The sequence below is a fragment of the Dendropsophus ebraccatus genome, chromosome 10 (genome assembly GCF_027789765.1).
Source record: "Dendropsophus ebraccatus isolate aDenEbr1 chromosome 10, aDenEbr1.pat, whole genome shotgun sequence".
NCBI lineage: Eukaryota > Metazoa > Chordata > Amphibia > Anura > Hylidae > Dendropsophus > Dendropsophus ebraccatus.
The window spans coordinates 94967419-94987380 of NC_091463.1; the positions used below are offsets into that span (position 1 = coordinate 94967419).

General features: G+C 44.9%; 2 protein-coding genes across 2 annotated transcripts in view; both read right to left on the minus strand.

Moving 5' to 3' along the window:
- On the minus strand, positions 1–4952 carry RNF225 (ring finger protein 225). The gene is made up of 2 exons (XM_069942931.1): positions 4705–4952; positions 1–1942 (listed from the first exon to the last, which is right to left on the minus strand). The coding sequence occupies exon 2, from the start codon at positions 1917–1919 to the stop codon at positions 1281–1283; it is 639 nt and encodes a 212-aa protein (XP_069799032.1). The 5' UTR covers positions 1920–1942; positions 4705–4952; the 3' UTR covers positions 1–1280.
- An 8564-nt stretch (positions 4953–13516) lies between these two features.
- The window catches only part of LOC138802324 (butyrophilin subfamily 1 member A1-like), a 36782-nt gene continuing 30336 nt past the window's right edge, over positions 13517–19962 (minus strand). Inside the window, exons 3-8 of the mRNA XM_069985501.1 lie at positions 18249–18527; positions 17746–17862; positions 16979–16999; positions 16854–16874; positions 16328–16354; positions 13517–16232 (exon numbers count right to left, since the gene is read on the minus strand). Of these exons, the coding sequence (XP_069841602.1) occupies positions 15706–16232; positions 16328–16354; positions 16854–16874; positions 16979–16999; positions 17746–17862; positions 18249–18527 (992 nt within the window). The 3' untranslated portion in view covers positions 13517–15705. The remainder of the gene's footprint in view (positions 16233–16327; positions 16355–16853; positions 16875–16978; positions 17000–17745; positions 17863–18248; positions 18528–19962) is intronic.

Genomic DNA, 19962 nt, shown 5'->3' on the forward strand with positions numbered 1-19962 from the left:
GAGAAGAGTGAACTTTGAGCATGGTTGGGTTCATCCTAGCCCAAACTCATGGCATTTGATTACTGATGGCTGAAGAAGTTGGATGCAGCCCTAAGGCAGCCTGGAAAAGAGGAATGTAGACAGGCTGTATTCATGTTTTCCAGGACTCCTTTGGGCTGCATCCAACTTCTTCAACAACTGCTAATCAAAAGCCATGAGTTTTGGTTTGGACGAACCCGACCGTGCTCAAAGTTCGCTCATCTCTAGTAGGCATGACTATTGTTGTGAGGGCTATGTCCTGTCTTTAGCAGCAGCTTATCTTCTGGGGGAACAGAGAACTAGGCATGCTAAATTCCAATATGTCCAATCTTTTTTTCTCTCAACATTGACACCTCGATACACATTGCATAGTTGTTCCGCCCTGTAATCGGCAGCTTCAGCCAAATGCCATAGGGCCCCTGAAGCTGCTATAGGTACAAAAGAAAAGGGCCAACCAGCTCAGGTTCCTCTCTTGAATCTCGATGACTTGTGGGCCTCACCCTCTCGATGGCTTATGGGCCTCCTCCTTGCAGCAAACAAGGGATGGAGGAACGAGACGATGGGTCAAGTTGAAGTACGCCTGGTGTCCCATTATATGAACCAGGGTGGTGGATTCATTGCCAATTCTCATGGACTGACGCCACATCGAGATCATAACAGAAACAAGTCATCTACTCATCATAAAACCACAAACGACTTTCACCAAAAACCACCTGTGGTCAAAAGCGATAAAAGAAACAGCTCTTCCCGCTCCACACGGAGGATCCAGAGTCCATCATTTGTATTCAGATTTAGATGCTAAATAAATGCCTGTAGAAAATAATTTAGAGTATCTTAATTCTTCATTACAAAGCAGTAAGTCATTAATGAGAGTGTGTGTGTCAGCCCTCGGCTTGTTATGGCTCATACATGGCACCGTGCCGCATTATGCTCCAGTTCAGATGAGGCATTGGTCTATAGGAAACATTGGAATGTCTGAAAAGTTGTGCATTAGCACTTACTAATTATAGGATCCAGAAATTACAGTCAACAGTGCAAGAACGGAGAGATTATCTCTGGTGATACATCAATAAGACCTGAGGCGTGGAGAAGACAACCACGTACATGCTTCTCGGGACGTCCATCAATCCTTCCTCCAAAACAGTTGAACGTTCTCCCGTACGGTGAGGCCAAGACGGGTGCAGGTTATGTCCTCCAAGTCTATGGAGTCGTATTCCTGATCTACACGAAATGTATTCACTAGGCTCTAGGCTTCGGACACATCAACGTAAAGTACGTGTTGAGATGGTGGTGCTTGTCATATTGGGAGGGAAGGTTTCATTGTAGCCACCAGAGCCTAAAGATCCCTGAGAACCATTGTAACGCCAAGGAAGCAGGTAGAAAATATAGACTCCAGCCAGGACCAGGGCCACCGTAAGGGCCACAATTAAGAATATTGACCCGTAGAAGACGCAGCTACCTGACCTCAAGAACTGCCACCACCTTCGAGGAGATTGAGGGCCTGGTGGTGGGCGACCAAGGTCCACACTGAGACTGACGGAGCTGACGTTGAGGCTGTTATTCTGCGGCACATACAAGCGGCCCTTTTTTCGGCTGAACCTTAAGGAAGGTGCTGGGCAAGTTATTGGCCTGTTGAGTCTCTGTAGCAAGTCTTTGTCGGTGGACAGTGCAGGAGGGCCCTTCTTTGGCGGAACTGGGGTTGGCATCCGACATATCGGGCATGATAGAGACTCTGGTTCTGTCGATCCCACTGTGATTCTAGACAAACACTCCAGGCAGAAGATATGGCCGCAGGTGAGGACCTTGGGGAGATGGAAGAGGGTGTCATATGGAGTGAAGCAGATCACACACTCGGAGGATCCATCACCCTCAGGGGCAGAAGTTGGGGGTTCTTCCTCCATGGTAGGGTATAGTCATTCAAGATCTGGAGAAACATCAAAACCAGGGTTTACTAATCATACAATTCAACAAAGTGCGACCATAGATGGTGAAAATGAGGTCTGCCAATAACACAAGCCTAGAACCTTCCCCCAGGCCGAAACGGACACCACCATTTCTGGCTCAGACAGGTTTTCACATCTTGTGCCAATAAAGTTTATTCACTAAGCTGTGAAAGTTCCTGTAACTTTCCGATACAAGTTATGTTTTCATTACTCACCATCTCAGGTTCCCTGATGAAGTCAGTGAATGGCAACATTCTGGTATAGAAACCTGTAGAGACCGAATACTCCCCCCAGCATAGTGTGTCCAGTTCAGTCAATCATGTCTGATACCCTGGCATGGCAGGGGTGTGGCCTCCGCATATATCGCATCTTATGCCAGCGTGCTCAGCTTAGCGTACATGTACATAGTTGGGTGAGGAGGAATAGCTACGTGCAAATGTCCAGCCAACACCTAACTAAGATGTATGGTGATTTTTGGCCTTGTCACACAAGCTGATTGTTACAATGTATCAGTGTAAGTAACAAACTCCCAGAATGAGCAGCCAGAGATTTACAAAAAAAAACCCACAAAATGTTGCACAACTACAACTCCCAGCAAGGCCTAACAGCCGCAGATGTTTTCAGGTTGTCTATGAATATAAAGACCTAAAAACAACAGAATATTTTTCCCTCCAGAAATAGCGCCACTCTTGTTTATAGGCTGAGTCTGGTATTGCAGCTGAGGTCCAATCATGAGCAATGATCAAACAGTCTGCACAGTCCTTACCTCTAAGGAGTCACAAAAGCCTAGAGTGCTAGTCTGAAGAGCTGACGCTCCAATTTGCCTGGCCGTGCACTGGTATCTTCATACAATCACCAGGGCCCGATACGACTATTACCTCTGCACCGCTTTCTATAATTAGATTTTATAGATAGGGTTATATATAGCAGAGCTGACGTCATTCCTCTCTTTGAGGCTGTAAAGGTATTTTATAAGATTTACACGCAGTCCTATGTAAGACCGCACTGTGATATGGTGAGTCTGAGCTGCGCCAAGGACAAACTCAGCTCTGCTTTATTTGTATGTATGTATATATATATATATATATATATATATATATATATATTTACATTTTTTTCATCTGTGAGTAAAGAATTAGAAGGTGAGTGCCTCTAATACTGAGTTGTGAGCTTTACAACAGCTAAAGAACCGCAGGTTGGAGAGCGCAGCTAAAAAAAGGAAAAGTATAGTATGTAAAAGTAACCATAATAAAATAATATAATATAATATATAATAATAATATAATATAATAACCTAAAATTATAAAATTATGAGCCAAGTCATAAAAAACAATAATACAGCAACTACATCTAAAAAAAAATATTTTTTAAAATAAATATAAGAAATAATAAGAGAATAGTCTAAAAATAGTAATAAAAAGCAAAAAAATTTGTGATATATTCAAATAAAAATTTAAATAATTAATTATAATTAATTTTACGGGGAAAAATTATAATGATAATATAAGAATAATACCGTACTTAGAAGAAAAATAAAAACGTTCCTATAAGGAGCCCAGTGTGTGCCAGCTGCCCGCTATCTCCTGTGCCCTCTGGCAGGATGTGTATAGTTGTACGTCATGGTGGATGCTGGTACCAGCGGCTCCGCACTCTCTGTTATCTCCGTTCTCCTTCCTTCTTTTTCTCTATAGTACAGTACAATAGCGAACTCTCTTTCTCTATACTATAGTACAGTAATAATCGCTTTCTCACTATACTATAGTACGGTAGTAATCTCTATTGTACTATATCCTCTATATTATATTACAATAGTAATCTCTTGTTCACTGTATAGTATAATACGGTAGTAATCTCTATTTCTGCATACTATAGTACAGTAGTAATCTCTTGTTCACTGTATAGTATAATACGGTAGTAATCTCTATTTCTGCATACTATAGTACAGTAGTAATCTCTATTTCTCCATAGTATAATACGGTAGTAATCTCTATTTCTGCATACTATAGTACGGTAGTAATCTCTATTTCTCTCTAGTATAGTACGGTAGTAATCTCTTGTTCACTATAGTATAGTACGGTAGTAATCTCTATTTCTCTCTAGTATAGTACGGTAGTAATCTCTATTTCTCTCTAGTATAGTACGGTAGTAATCTCTATTTCTCCATATTATACTACGGTAGTAATCTCTATTTCTCCATATTATAGTACGGTAGTAATCTCTATTCCTCTAGTACGGTAGTGATCTCTATTCCTCTAGTACGGTAGTAATCTCTATTCCTCTAGTACGGTAGTAATCTCTATTCCTCTGGTACGGTAGTAATCTCTATTCCTCTAGTACGGTAGTAATCTCTATTCCTCTAGTACGGTAGTAATCTCTATTCCTCTAGTACGGTAGTAATCTCTATTCCTCTGGTACGGTAGTAATCTCTATTCCTCTAGTACAGTAGTAATCTCTATTCCTCTAGTACGGTAGTAATCTCTATTCCTCTAGTACGGTAGTAATCTCTATTCCTCTAGTACGGTAGTGATCTCTATTCCTCTAGTACGGTAGTAATCTCTATTCCTCTAGTACGGTAGTAATCTCTATTCCTCTAGTACGGTAGTAATCTCTATTCCTCTAGTACGGTAGTAATCTCTATTCCTCTAGTACGGTAGTAATCTCTATTCCTCTAGTACGGTAGTAATCTCTATTCCTCTAGTACGGTAGTAATCTCTATTCCTCTAGTACGGTAGTAATCTCTCACCTTCTGCTATCACTGGGGTTGCAGGTTGTACATTATATTCCGCACTCCTTCAGGCAGCTCTCTTCTTCCTCCTGGTTTCCTCCTGGTTCTGCAGAGCGTCTCCTCCTTGTGATTGCCTGTTAGTTTTCGGACAGTTTTTCAGGCTGTCTAATCTGGCCCTGTGCAGCTGAGGGAATCTCGCCCAACCTGTCCGTCTGGAAGTCTCACCTAGTGCAGGTCCCTTCCCTTTCCCTGTCCGCTCCCTCCCTCTCTCTCTCGGCAGGTGCATTGATAAGGGACCTGTCACCTATAGCAATTGTCCCAGTGACGCACATAGGTGGCCCAGCACGGTACCTCCCCTGGAGGGGTGACCGGCCTATGCAAATGGGCGCAACAATAAAGGAGGGAATAGTAAACAAGTCATAAAAGTTACATCCAGAAAACAAAAAGGAGGGCAAACTGCACGTCACAGCTGGTGGAACTACAAGTCCCAGCACGTCCTACAGGCAAGGCTTCCACTGTTCTCTAACCTGTACTCAATCCATAGGTGTCCTAGTTTACCATTCTGTCCCCATCCAACATATTATTAAAGGGGTTGTTCACCCAAAAAGTTTTCCTTTCGAATCAACTGGTATCAGAAAGTGGCAGACATTTGTCATTTACTTCTATTAAAAAATTCTCCAGTCTTCCAGTACTTACCAGCTGCTGTATGTCCTGTAGGAAGTGGTGTATTCTCCCCAGTCTGACACAGTGCTCTCTGCTGCCCCCTCTGTCCGTGTCAGGAACTGTCCAGACCAGAAGAGGTTTTCTATGGGGACTTGCTGCTGCTCTGGACAGTTCCTGACATGGACAGAGGTGGCAGCAGAGAGCACTGTGTCAGACTGAACACAAAACACCACTTCCTGCAAGACATACAGCAGCTGATAAGTACTGGAAGACTTTAAATCTTTTAATAGAAGTAAATTACAAATCTATATAACTTTCTGGCACCAGTTGATTTGAAAAAAAAAAAAAAAAAAAAAGAAGAGGTGAACAACTCCTTTAAAATAATTACTCCAAACAGTCAATGTGACTGTTCCCATTTAGCATAACTTTACAGTATTGCCCATGTAATTTATATAAGGGCTGGATGCCTGCGCTAAATGACCCAAATGTTACAAAGGCCCCCAACATGTTTCACCACTCTACATGCGGCTTCATCAGGGGTAAATGGGGAAATGGGTTAACTGGGAAACTGTGACTCTCCAGCTGTTGCAAAACTGCAACACTGAAAACAGTGAGCAATATAAACCATATCAGAAAGTTTGTAAAGGAGAGAGAGGTGGAAGAGGGAGACATCACTCATCACCAATACAAGTACTAGATAGGGGCCTATTCTGCCGCTTGCTGTGAGCCGTATCTCAGGGCTGTATACAGAGATGAGCTCAGGATCTGCCGCTTGCTGTGAGCCGTATCTCAGGGCTGTATACAGAGTTGAGCTCAGGATCCCATCTTTTATTATAGTCTATAAACTCCTGTGACCTTTCCTTATACAGCGCGGCAGTCATCCAGCAACAAAAGGGAAATCATCCCCATCACCTGAGAAAGTAAAATGTGAACTGAGGTTAAAGAGCGGAGAAGAGTCAGAGATGACAGTGTACGACTGCTGCTGCCGGGGACTGTCATCTGTGTGATGGTGGTGGTACTGTGTGAGCACAGTATAACTCTCATCTTACACAGTATAACTCTCCTCCTGCACAGTATAATTCTCATTCTATATCGAATAGCTCTCATCTTACACAGTATAACTGTCATACTACACATAACTCATCCTACACAGTATAACTCTCATCCTGCACAGTATAACTCTCATCTTACACAGTATAACTGTCATACTACACATTATAACTCTTATCCTACACAGTATAACTCTCCTCCTGCACAGTATAACTCTCCTCCTACACAGTATAACTCTCATCCTGCACAGTATAACTCTCATCCTGCACAGTATAACTCTCCTCCTGCACAGTATAACTCTCCTCCTGCACAGTATAACTCTCATTCTATATAGTATAGCTCTCATCTTACACAGTATAACTCTCATATTACACAGTATACCTCTCATCCTACACAGTATAACTCTCATCTTACACAGTATAACTCTCATATTACACAGTATACCTCTCATCCTACACAGTATAACTCTAATTCTGCACAGTATAAATCATTCTGCACAGTATAACTCTCATCCTGAACAGTATAACTCTTATTCTGCACAGTATAAAGCATTCTGCACAGTATAACTCTCATATTACACAGTATACCTCTCATTCTGCACAGTATAACTCACATCTTATATAGTATAGCTCTCATCTTACACAGTATAACTCTCATCTTACACAGTATAACTCTCATCCTGCACAGGTAGTCTTGCACCAGCTGGAGGGCCACAGTCTGACACCCCCTCATCTAAAATATTACAATGAGCATCCAGTATAGCACTCCCGGTGGTCAGGAGTGGTACTGCAGTCACTGGGCAGCTGTAATGCCAGTAAATGCCTTATAATAACCTTTAATCCCGGCCCTTCTCTGCAGCAGCCAGAAGCTGCATCATTTCCTGACACAAGAATCTTTATCTCACTTCTGCACTTTCTAAATTAAGTTCCTTTAGTTTATTACCCTGGAGTTGGATCGGGGCCAGGTCGTGAGCCGTGGGCGGAATACATGGGATTTAATGCAGGTTTTATTGGGTATTCAGCATAAACAATACCTGCACACCTGGAAGCAGTGATGTCACCGCCTTACTTCACCTACAAGTCCCTGCACGAACGATGAGAAGCGTAGAAGGGCCGGCAGCATCGATTCCAGTGCCAGCGCTTTAGATGCCAGGTCTCATAGGATTCTGCTGTTCTGCCAGCTCTCCCTATTAGATCTGTAATACAGCCATGTATGTAGGTTTTTGGGGTGATCTTAGTGGGGATTGGTAAAGATATAATCATTGACCCCCATCAGTATCCTAGGAAAACAATTCAGCAACATTGAAGGGATAAAAGTTTTATGGCCCATCCTTAGAACCCATGGCGGTACCCCAGATCAGCACTATGTTTGCTCTTCATACTGGCACATAGCACCCCCATATATATATAGCTGTGCCTGGTACTGCAGATGGGGTCCCCTTCATCTGTAGCCAACTCTCAAGGCCATGCAAAAGCTCTGTAAGTGAGCACCGATCTACAAGATCAGCACTTACTGTGTGGGATAAAAGATTTATGGCCCATCCTTAGGACCCATGGCGGTACCCCGGCTGATCAGCACAATGTTCACTCTTCAAACTGGCACATGGCTCCTCTATATACATATACCTGGTACTGCAGATGGGGTCCCCTTCATCTAGAGCATTCCTGGCCAACACTCAAGGCCATGCAAAGGCTCTGTAAGCAAGAATTGATCTACGAGAACAGCACTCACTTTGTGGGAACAGGCCATATAATAGGGACCAGCTGTAACTGTATCTGGGTATACTCAGGCCACAGTTACCTCTGCCGATCCCCACATACACATGTATGCTCAGCTTGGCTAAGTGTGCATGTATTCTTCATAGGGATTGGGTAGACTCCTCTAGTGGTGGCTTATCTACCCATGAACAAAAGGATTACATAGTTGAAATACAACACACTTGATCCTTTTCTCCCCCAGTATCTGCCATCAGAGTCAGGAAGCCCCATACATATTAGATAGTCAACTGATCCTGCCACAATGAGCAGGATTACCTGACCTTAAAGGGGTACTCCAGTAGGGAAAAAATCATTTAAATCAACTGGTGTCAGAAAGTTATATAGATTTATAGTTTACTTCTGTTTAAAAAAATCTCCAGTCTTCCAGTACTTATCATCTGCTTTATGTCCTGCAGGAAGTGGTGTATTCTTTCCAGTCTGACACAGTGCTCTCTGCTGCCACCTCTGTCCATGTCAGGAACTGTCCAGACCAGGAGAGGTTTTCTATGAGGATTTGCTGCTGCTTTGGACAGTTCCTGACATGGACAGAGGTGGCAGCAGAGAGCACTGTGTCAGACTGGAGAAAATACACCACTTCCTGCAGGACATACAGCAGCTGATAAGTCCTGGAAGACTGGAGATTTTTAAATAGACGTAAATTACAAATCTGTATAACTTTCTTACAGCAGAAAGAAATAACATTTTCACCAGAGTAGCCCCCTTTAATCTAATGTGTATGGCCGGCTTTACCGCTTGTTCTGCACTATAACACCCCAGCTCCTCTTCCTCAGGGCTCAGTGGGGGGTGCAGGCCCAATAGGCAGGGTCATGAATGTGTATTGTTACAGTATTGGGCAGGCGGCATATCTGTGCCTGTGGTGAGCAGGATATGAGTCCCCGGCCTGTGGCTGCCGCTCTCAGCTCACCGGTATGCAAATCTATGCAAACTCAAGTTATTTCCCTAATGAAATATGTTAAGTGACTGCCCCGTCCTGAATTACCGGTCGCGTCTCTGACCCGTCTATAGATCTAGTGATCGGCTGCCCGGAGGTGTCAGATCCAGGCGTGGGAATGCTGCCCGGGGATGTGCTGCTCTCCTCAGCTTTCTAGTAGGTAGTTAAGATGCTTAGATAGATGGCAATGCCGATGTGTGCGGAGTCATTCTGTAGGTAATTCCTTAGCCGGGGAATAACAAGATATTATCCACGTGCCAATGGATTAGGGAGATGACGGGATGAATGGACACATATCACATATCATCAGGTTGCGGCATTGTGTGATGGCCCTGTATACAGACTGTGTATATCTAGCCCATGTGGCCACTAAAGTGGGCATGACCTCTCTGGCCTGGCTACCAGTAGGAGTTGCCAAGTGTATCCCCCCACCCACTAGTATTTATATTCTCCTGTTATAGAGCATGCTCACTATTCTCTCAATTTCAGCCCCTTACCCATTGCAAATTTCTCTCCCTGTATAGCAGGGGCGTAGCTAGGATTCATGGGGCCCCATAACAAAAAACTGTACGTGGCCCCATGAATCCTGTACGCTCCCCTACCCCCACCCCACTGCCAAACACAGACAGTGATGCACATATACACACACTGAGGCACCATTAACATATATACAGATACGCCACTGACATACACACATATATACGCTGTAATGTGATTACACTAGTGCTGATGTATACACCATGAATAGACTGTACACAGGGAAATCATCTCAGTGTAATAAGAAATACTCAACCAGAAATAAAAGAAAATGCAGCAGATATTAGTGGTGGGTTCTTTTATTAGAGCCCAGCATTAATAGAAGCTGCTGCAGAACATCTTTGGGAGCAAACCTGTCAATCACTTGAGAAACAACTGACATACACAAACACACACACACACACACACATATACACCAGTGCTACAGACATTGCTGACATACACACACATATAGCCACAGATACATACACATACTGACATATAAATATATACACAGATACATATATACACACACTGACATATACATATATACCCTCAGATACAAACATACACTCACTGACACACATACACAGCACTTACAGCTCCCAGGCTTCCCCCCTCCTTCTCCTGTAGTCCGGGCTGATCTTCACATAGAAGTATTCAGGACCTTTGGGTCATGTGACCATAAGGTCCTTCATCCCTCTCCTGTGCCGTGCAGGACCTGGCAGGTCCTGCTCCTCTGTTCAGCCCGCTCACCCGACACTACAGTGAGGGGGCTGAACAGTGCAGTGGGGGTCCCTCTTCCTCTCTGGACCCCTGGGGGTACAGTGGTCGATTTCAGTGTCAGTACCTAGCATGAAGGCAGGGCAGGCTTCCTTGGGCCCCCTTCCTGCAGGGGCCCCATAGCAGTCGCCTTCCCTGCCTTCATGGTAGCTACGCCACTGCTGTATAGTGATCTATGCCTGATACAGGGCATGCTCGCTAAACTCTCCCAGCAAAATCCCCCTCCCCCACTGCAATGAATGTCTTCTTCCCCCCTCTCATTCCCTGTGACCTCTGCGTGTTACATATATGACCACTACACTCTCACTTGCAGAACTCATTGGGAATATTTCTAAACCACTAACCATTGCAATTAATGCCTCCCCCCCTCCGCTTCTCCTTAAACAAGATGCAGAGCATGACCACTACACTCTCCCGTAGAAATCATTGAGATTTTTTCTAGGTCTCCACAAATTACGATTAATGTCCTCCTTTGTCCCTGCGCACATAGAAAGAGCATGCCCACGACATTCTCCTATAAAAATAATTGATACGTTATGATTAGTGTCCTCTTCCTGACTCATTACAGTGAGGTCAGCATGTCACAATCTATGCCTACCTCACTCTGCCATAGACCTCAATGAATGTCCTCTCCCCTCCTCTCTGCCCACACAATGACCTCCGTATACTGTACATAGACACTACAATATATCCCATACAAATCTTATTCCAACTTCTAGTTTCTAATGTCTAAGATGTAAAGCCACTTTCGGACATGCTTAAAGCAAAAGCTCGGACAAGATGGCCGCCCCCATAGTCATGTACAGAAACAAGAATAAAATAATATTCAATTGCGCTGGGCCACTCCGCTGAGGGTAGTAGTACTGGTGGTGGTAGTACTGGGTAGGAACCCGGTTAGCCACTTGCCTGAAGGTATGTCACGGTATGGGCACGAGGGGTAGTAGTTGTAGACCGGGAACCTGACCGAGCGGAGGCCGAGCAATTCTTTGCTGTCCTTAGTCAGGCCACCAATAATTACACCAATGCCAGGGTTCAGAAACAACGGTAGTTGTGCATTTATTGAAACAGTGGCAACTAGTCTCTCCGGATGCAACCGGGAATAAGGCAGACTTGGGTAAGGCAAAGCAATGGGTGATGCTGCAATAGGCTGTGATGGTAGCGTACTGAATGATGGGAGTAGTAGTACTGAGGGTAAGATACTGGGCGGAATGAAACTGAGACGAATACTTGCTGTGGATGATGATGGGAGATGATGAGAGAAATAACTGAAGAGTCGGCACCCAGATCTTTGGTTGAGATGAGAATCTTTAGGACTTGAGCAGGAGGAACACAGCCAGGTCCTGACTGGACCGGAACACTTCTAGTAACGCTGAAGCAGCAGAGCACTCGTGTCTCTCTCCTGACAGTGGAGAGAGGACACACACACACAACCTGTCCCCTTGAAGGTAGAAGACAGGACTGAGGTAGGCAGGAAGTCACATGGTATCCCCAGCCAAAGCTCGAGGGCTATTGGGGTTACCATGGCAGCAGGGGCAGTCATATGACATCAAGCCATTGCATCACCACAACATTAACACTGATAACTGAAAATATACAAGAAATATATGAAACAACAGACATGAATACTGAGAGGGGTGACACAATATACACTTTGCAGTGGACCATAGTTTCCAGAACAGGGACAATAAAATACTGACTGAATACACTTTTGAGGAAAATAACAAGAGGAAAAGTCTGTTCTGGGACACCGCACAATCATAAAGGAAAGAAAAGATGAGATTAGAAGAATATATAACGGTAAATCATTTTATTGTGTACAAAAATATATAGAGATACATTCCCTTTAAATAAAGTATCTTCACTGTGTAAGGCCCCCTTCACACGTCCGGAAAATCTGTCCGGATTTCCTATCAGGAAATCCGGACGGATTTCCGGACTCATAGACTAACATTAGACACGGACACCCTTCCGGATTTTTCCGGAAGGGTGTCCGTTCCGGAAAATAGGACCGGATTTTTTAGATCCTGTCCTATTTTCGTCCGGAAATCCGGCACGGACGCCCCCATAGAAGTCTATGGGAGCGCCGGAATCACGGGCATTTTCCTGATGTATATCAGGAAAGTGCCCGCGATTCCGGACTGGTAGAGAGCCAGCCCCGGCCGCCGTCCGATCACCCGCACCCCCCCCCCCCCCCCGCACCGCACACGCTGCCCGGCACCACAGATCCCCCCCCCCGCCGCCGCCGCCGCCGCATCTGACCCTCTCAACCCCCCCCCCCCCCACCCCCCGGGAACTCACCACCGGGCCGGCCGCCGGATGCTCCGCACCTCCGACCGCCGCCGCTGCCCGGACCTCAGCACTGCACTCTGACCCGGACCCCAACCTCGCGGCCCCGACAGAGCAGGATCCGGGACAGGTGAGATTAGGGCTACTACTCCCACCATGCTCTGCTGGCAGGCCATGATGGGAGTTGTAGTTCTGCAGCCTGTGGCCATCCAGGTTGCAGAAGTACAACTCCCATCATGGCTCTGCTGGCAGGCCATGATGGGAGTTGTAGTTCTGCAGCCTGTGGCCATCCAGGTTGCAGAAGTACAACTCCCATCATGGCTCTGCTGGCAGGCCATGATGGGAGTTGTAGTTCTGCAGCCTGTGGCCATCCAGGTTGCAGAAGTACAACTCCCATCATGGCTCTGCTGGTAGGCCATGATGGGAGTTGTAGTTCTGCAGCCTGATTTATGTTGGCATACTAGACAATATTATCTCATCAGGAAATCCTGAAGGTTTTTCCTGATGGTTTCCTGATGGTAAAAACGGATTACTGTCAGGAAATCCTGATACTATCCTGATGACATTTAAGGTCTCCTGATCAGGATTTCCTGACAGTAAAAACTGACACGGACGTGTGAAGGGGGCCTAACAGGATTACAGTATGACTGATGTCAATGTACATTGGGGGAGATTTATCAAACATGGTGTACAGTGAAACTGGCTCAGTCGCCCCTAGCAACCAATCAGATTCCACCTTTCATTCCTCACAGACTCTTTGGAAAATTAAAGGTGGAATCTGATTGGTTGGTAGGGGCAACTGAGCCAGTTTCACTTTACACCATGTTTGATAAATCCCCCCCCATTGTGTATGGAGTCCATCATGGTCCCTTATCCCCTATCCACAGGATATACACTGCAGAAGGCAGCCTAAGGGGGCTTATTCTCAGGATTGTGGGGGGTTCCAGCAGTCTTGGCCACCATGATCCTACATTTATCCTGTGGATAAAGCAATGTAGGCTGGAGGAGAGAGGATAGGCGGACAATAATATCATGGAAAGGAGATGGTACACTAAGCAGGTATCCTCAGTCTCCTGGGATGGGGACCCAGCCATTTCTAGGTTGAAGCAGAGAGTGGCCATGTTGTATCCGATGAGCGTGAAGTCCGTAGTTCAGAGAGGTTGGAACCGGCGCGGGGATCGGTCAGACACATGGCTCAATATAGAACTATAAAGGGATTTATTGTAGCCTATTGTAGACAATGTGTTTTGAGGTCATAAGAATCTCTCGCAGAGACATATACTGTACATACCTCCCAACTTTTGCAAAGAGCAGAGGGACACATGCGACGCGGTCCCCATAGCCACGCCGCCCTAGCGACCCTCCATAGCCACGCCCCCAAAGCAACCGTCCATAGCCACTCCTCCATAGCAACCCTCCATAGCCACTCCCCCTCAGTCACCACATGCTGCTGACTGAATAGTGCCCTACATAGTCTCCAGTCCCCCATATAGTGCCCTACATAGTCTCCAATCCATCATATAGTGCCCCATATAGTTTCCAATACTCCATATAGTGCCCCATATAGTTTCCAATCCCCCATATAGTGCCCTACGTAGTCTCCACTCCATCATATAGTGCCCCATATAGTTTCCCATACTCCATATAGTACCCTACATAGTCTCCAATCCCCCATATTGTGCCATACATACTCTCCAATCCATCATATAGTGCCCCACATAGTCTCCACTCCATCATATAGTGCCCCATATAGTTTCCAATCCCCCATATAGTGCCCACATAGTCTCCAATGCCCCATATAGTGCCCACATAGTATCCAACCCCCCATATAGTACCCAAATAGTATCCAATGCCCCCATATAGTGCCCCACATAGTATCCAATGCCCCACATAGTATCCAATGTCCCCATATAGTGCCCCACATAGTATGCAATGCCCCCATATAGTGCCCTCATAGTATCCAATCCCCCCAAGTGCCCCACATAGTATCCAATGCCCCCATATAGTGCCCCACATAGTAGCCAATGCCCCCATATAGTGCCCACATAGTATCCAATCCCCCCAAGTGCCCCATATAGTATCCAATGCCCCCAAATGTTCATGTGTATGGGGAGGACGGGAGAGAAGACCATTATGGCCACCTTTACCCTGTCCCCCTTACAGATATCTGGAACCCACACTCCTTGTTTGAGGTAAGTGCTCTGCGGCATCAGCATGAAGGAAAATCCATGGCACCCTGGTAGTAATGTAATGTGAGTGAAAGTTTATTTAGAAAGGAAACAAGTTTTATTTCTTATTCCAACCATTGAAGAGAGACAACAACAGTATTGGCCAACGTTTCGATCCTCCCAGACTTTTCTCAAGTTAAAGTCTCTGTTAGTTATGCGGGGATAGTTCACGTCTGGTGGGACGCAGGAAACAAAGCACATTTGCTTTGTAAATAATTTGAGCTCACATTGTGTTACTACCAGAGTGCTGTGGTCTTTCCTTCACCCCCTACAGATACATCCCCGAACTGTAACAAACCCATTGGTAAGGGGACGTGAATATAATATAAATGACTACACCTATGGATAAGACTCAGTGGTTTGCTATGTTTCCTAATTCTCAGTGCTCCTTGTATAAGAATAGTGTATCCCATGTGTAATCAGTACTGCCAGTCCACGGGACCAGATTATCAGACGGGAGATACCATCGTAAATCAGGTGACATTCTTGGTCATCAGCCAGTAATTCGCACTGTTGGATGACTCAAGCGCTGGATTAATGGAATTTTTTTTTAAATTCGAAAGTCATAATATTCTTAATTGCCTCCCCCCCCCCCACACACACCAACCCAAAGTTAGCTGAATCGTCTATTTCCAGTCTCTGGCCTGTTTCATCTCATGTATGCACTATTTACATTATACACTGGTTTACATTACGGTTATCAATCTGTAGGTATGAGGCTTAATCCACTTCAGTCTTCCAATTGTTTCCCTCCAAGTAGAGCCCCTTCCAATGCTCCATTATTCTACTTTGGATCAATTAACCTCAACGTGTCTCCAGTTGTGCCCAACCAGAAAAAGGGTAAGACACTCTCTCTAGGATGTCCAACGTCACTGAATGTGTAGAGCTCTTCCCAACTTGTTGGATCATAGAATGTAAGCTGCTGGGGTCCCGAAAGATTTAGGTAGACCCCGACTCGCTCAAGCTGTCTCCTTGCCAGAGGAGCTTCTTGGGTGTCTAGAGCTCTAAAGTTTTCCACGAAACGGGAAATACACCAAATATGTTCCTGGGGACGGAACATGTATGCGGGGCCAGTCCTTCTGACCTGGGGTGAGGCCACTCCGACAGCCCACTCCGAGCAATTCCCTAACTCAACTTCCCAGTAATGGCAGCCAGTGGAAAAGGGAGGTAGACCAAGGCAGCAGCGCTCAGTTTCGAAACGGTAATTGCTTGGAGCAGGTGGGTCAACCGGTGGTTCATTCATGAGTGATTTGAGGTTGGGGGCAACAGACAGCTCAGAGTGGGCCGTCTCTGGACATAACGTGATGTGTTCTGAAAGAGAGGGAAGATATTCAGCTGGAGTACAAAAGCAGCAAAATAGCGAGGGTTAAGTCGAACACTAAGGGAGGTTAAAGGTGGTCACTTACCTGGAGTCATAACAGCTCGTCTCCAGGCTAAAATAACAAAGTGAAAAAATCTTGAGAAATAAGACATAAATAATTGACATGGTAGAAGTATGACCGTGGAATTTTAATGGGTTTTAGGAAGGGCAATGAGGACCTGTGCAGGGAGAGGACACTTGTACCATGTACCGGGGAGAGGACACTTGCACCATGCATATGTACGGTCAAAAGGCCAACAAGCATGAGGTCTTCAAGATGGAGAGGATTGTGGTAGATCTGACCACCACCAAGAAAACTGTTTTAGCCAAGATTATGGGTTTTACTAAAATCAAGGCTTAAGGCAGATACAAATTGTACAGGGAACAAGAAATTAAGGAAAATAATCATAGAAATCAATGAAAAAATAATAATTTTCGTTGGTACTTGTTTACTTTTAGCATATTCTTCGTAAGATCATTAGACACAATGGGGGTTTTTAAAATACTGGAGCACAATTTTTAGCTTTTTTTTTTTTTAAATAATAATCAATGGAAAGTAATTGGAGACTTACCGACGTCAGAAGAGAGAACGTCTGTGAAAACAGATAGACCCCAATTAGACCGAGTACTCACCCGGATAGCAGTCACTGTACCTGGTTTGTATCATATACTGATGGGATAGTGTGTGACAGCTCACCTATGGTCTTACGGAGGTCCACTGAAAGAGAGCGAGAGAGCAAGATTAGATTCTGTTACTTGTAAACAGGCTTAAAGGCAGAAGTATGAGAGTTTCCATAGGGTAGATGGAAATCACTCAAATAGAGATCCTGCAATCAGTCTAATGACTAAGAGTGGTGGGCTGACCATGGGGTGGTCCATGGCGCACAAGGCTTGTGACTCCTAAATACACACGAGGACAGTTCTCCCACAACTTCATCAGGTGGTAAAATGGTAACCAACGGATTATGATCATGTGACCCAGGTACTAAAGAATCAAAAAAGACATAATTGATGACCATAACTCTTAATGTGAAGTTATCATCCCTGACTGCTACATTGCAGCTGGTGTTTTCTAAAATTACTAAAAGAACTCCTAGAATTTATATGGTTCGCATACACTTCTCCTTATGCACATAGTCTCCCCATTAGTGATTTCTATACTTGTAGTCTTTGGAGAAATACTTTTTGTTAGGGACATTCTGCTCCTTGAACCTTCGGCGATCAATTAACCTGGAATGAAGTGGTACATTTCATACAGCACCACCACAGGAGAAAGGAAGAATTGCACTGAAATCAGTGTTGTGTCCATGTTATGTATGGAGGTGCTGAGTCCTCCAGAGAGTGAAATACTCTTTGTAGCTGCTCTCCATTCTGACCAAGAGAGTCCTGAAAGGTATCCCTTCTCTATTAATGAATGCCCTCATGGGTTGCATGAAAATTAGTCTTCTATACCAGACGTCCCACCTTGTTGTTTGTGCTGCTTCTGGATGTAGTAAATGGCAAGTATGGCTCCTGCTGTCAGTATCAGAAAGGTGAAGATGAAGGCGTAGGCCCATGATGAGAGACGAGGAAACATGTCCGCTGGTGAGACAAGAAATGGTCATTGATATAAAAGGCAAATACAAGGATAACAAAGAGTGACTGCCATGTTTGTTGTGGTAGACTTCGGAGATGAGCGTGCTCTAGTCGGATCGTTCGGCATTTGAATACCGGTGGCTGATGCAAGTAAATGTAGTTCTAGGGAGCCCTGGAAAAAATGGATACCACCTATGGCCTATGGCTCTATCCATGTTTTCACAGAATCCCTAGAACTACATCCAGTTTCGTCAGCCACCAGTATTCAATTTCCAAACGATTGGACTGGAGCATGCTCGAGTCGTGCTCATCTCTAGTAGACAACAGCCATCGTCAGGATGTTCTGTAGGTGTTTAATACAATTAGATAGTGACCAAGAACACAGGACTCACCTGCAATTTCCATATACACTCCAACTTCCTTCCCGGTCACTGGATGCCGCACCGCGCCGTACACATGTCCGTCACTGGGGCTATTCAGCACAATTCTGCTCTCTATCTGGTGCAGCCCATTGCTCTGATTACGGATGATCTCCTGATTGTCTGCGACCACTGGCCCACCACCCACCTTCCAGTGCATTTCAGGACTTGGAAACCAATCCGATGTGGTGAAATTGATGACAATGGAATTATTTTCCAAAGAGACCCCTAAGATGGGGACGGAGCCTGTGCCTGCAAAACATTAGAAGCAAAGACGTGAACAAGGAAACATAAAAAAATCATTATAGGAACTGGTCATAGTTCACCATCATGACCCCCCCCCCCATGCATAAAGGGATCACAAACTATGGACAAGAAACTATGAGGAGATACTGTCAATGTTAAAAACTGGGGCACAAGTGACTCCAACCAGGGTTAGATGAAAAAAGCTCTTCTCCTTATGTAAGAGGACCCTGGAGTTATGGACTGGTGGCGGGGGCCAAAGGACTATAATGCCAGCTAGTACTTTGCCGATAAATGACCAATTCTGCCTCCATCTCTATCGCATAATACATAACCCGGTAGACAACTCATTCCTTAGACTCCCGAGAGGCTCCAGATGCCAGCACTTCATTGTCGTTCGGCGTTGCCATTTAAGGACCCTTGACAAGTCGCCCGCGGAGGAACAGGAATAGGTAATTTCTGCATTATTAATACACTCCGCCATTGTCAGTCATTACATTATGTTTTTGAAGGAGATGACCTTTACATTTCTGCATATCTCTTTAGCATGAAGGAGGCGCTTTGTGAGGAGGTAAAATGTCACATGAAAGATTTATTGCTAATTTCCAGCATGTGTCAGAGGCTTCTCCTGTCTATCATACCTAAACTATATGAGAAATATACAGAGTAAAGAGCTGTACACTGTATACGGATAACGCTGAGTGCAAATCATCGGTTTCTTTGTTGAGTAGGGACAAAGGTCATAGATCCAGCTTGGAGCTTATGGACACCATCTAAACCCTCATAGGGCCCCACTTAGCACATACGACCGTGTTTCTCAGGACAGACCTCCTGGATTCCTTTGTTATATTCCTCGGAGTAGCTTTTTCGCTTTAAGCTCACATTGTCTGGGGGTAAAAATATACCGCTACCCATATAGTATAGCGCTTACAGATGAGCAAATCTATCTGCAGATTAGTAGACTCGGCCCCAACCTGCGGATTCGAGAGGCAGGACTCCAAAGCGTGTGAGCAGATTCTGCCCTGCTATGGCAGGAGGTAGCGGGGACACTTGGGAGCTACAGTATGCCTATTCTGTGTCTTGTAAAAGTTCATTCTCGGCACTCACCATCATGCTTCATTATTTTTATTGTAGAAAAAAGTCCATAAAAAAAAAATACAACGGCAACAGGGCGTTTCGGCATCAAGCCTTCCTCAACTGTCTAAGTTTAGGAAGGCTTGACGCCGAAACGTCCTGTTGCCGTTGTATATTTTTTTTATGGACTTTTTTCTACAATAAATATTATGAAGCATGATGGTGAGTGCCGAGAATTAACTTTTATAATACGGTTGGAATTTTTTCTTACGGCAAGCACCACCCTAGACACAGAAGTGCCTTCTAAAAGACTTTTTCCTATTCTGTGTCTTGTGGCTTCACATGACATAACCTTCTGTTACGGATGCGA

Coding starts and splice junctions, on each gene's coding strand:
- RNF225 (XM_069942931.1), bottom strand. CDS start 1,919: ATGGAGGAAGAACCCCCAACTTCTGCCCCTGAGGGTGATGGATCCTCC.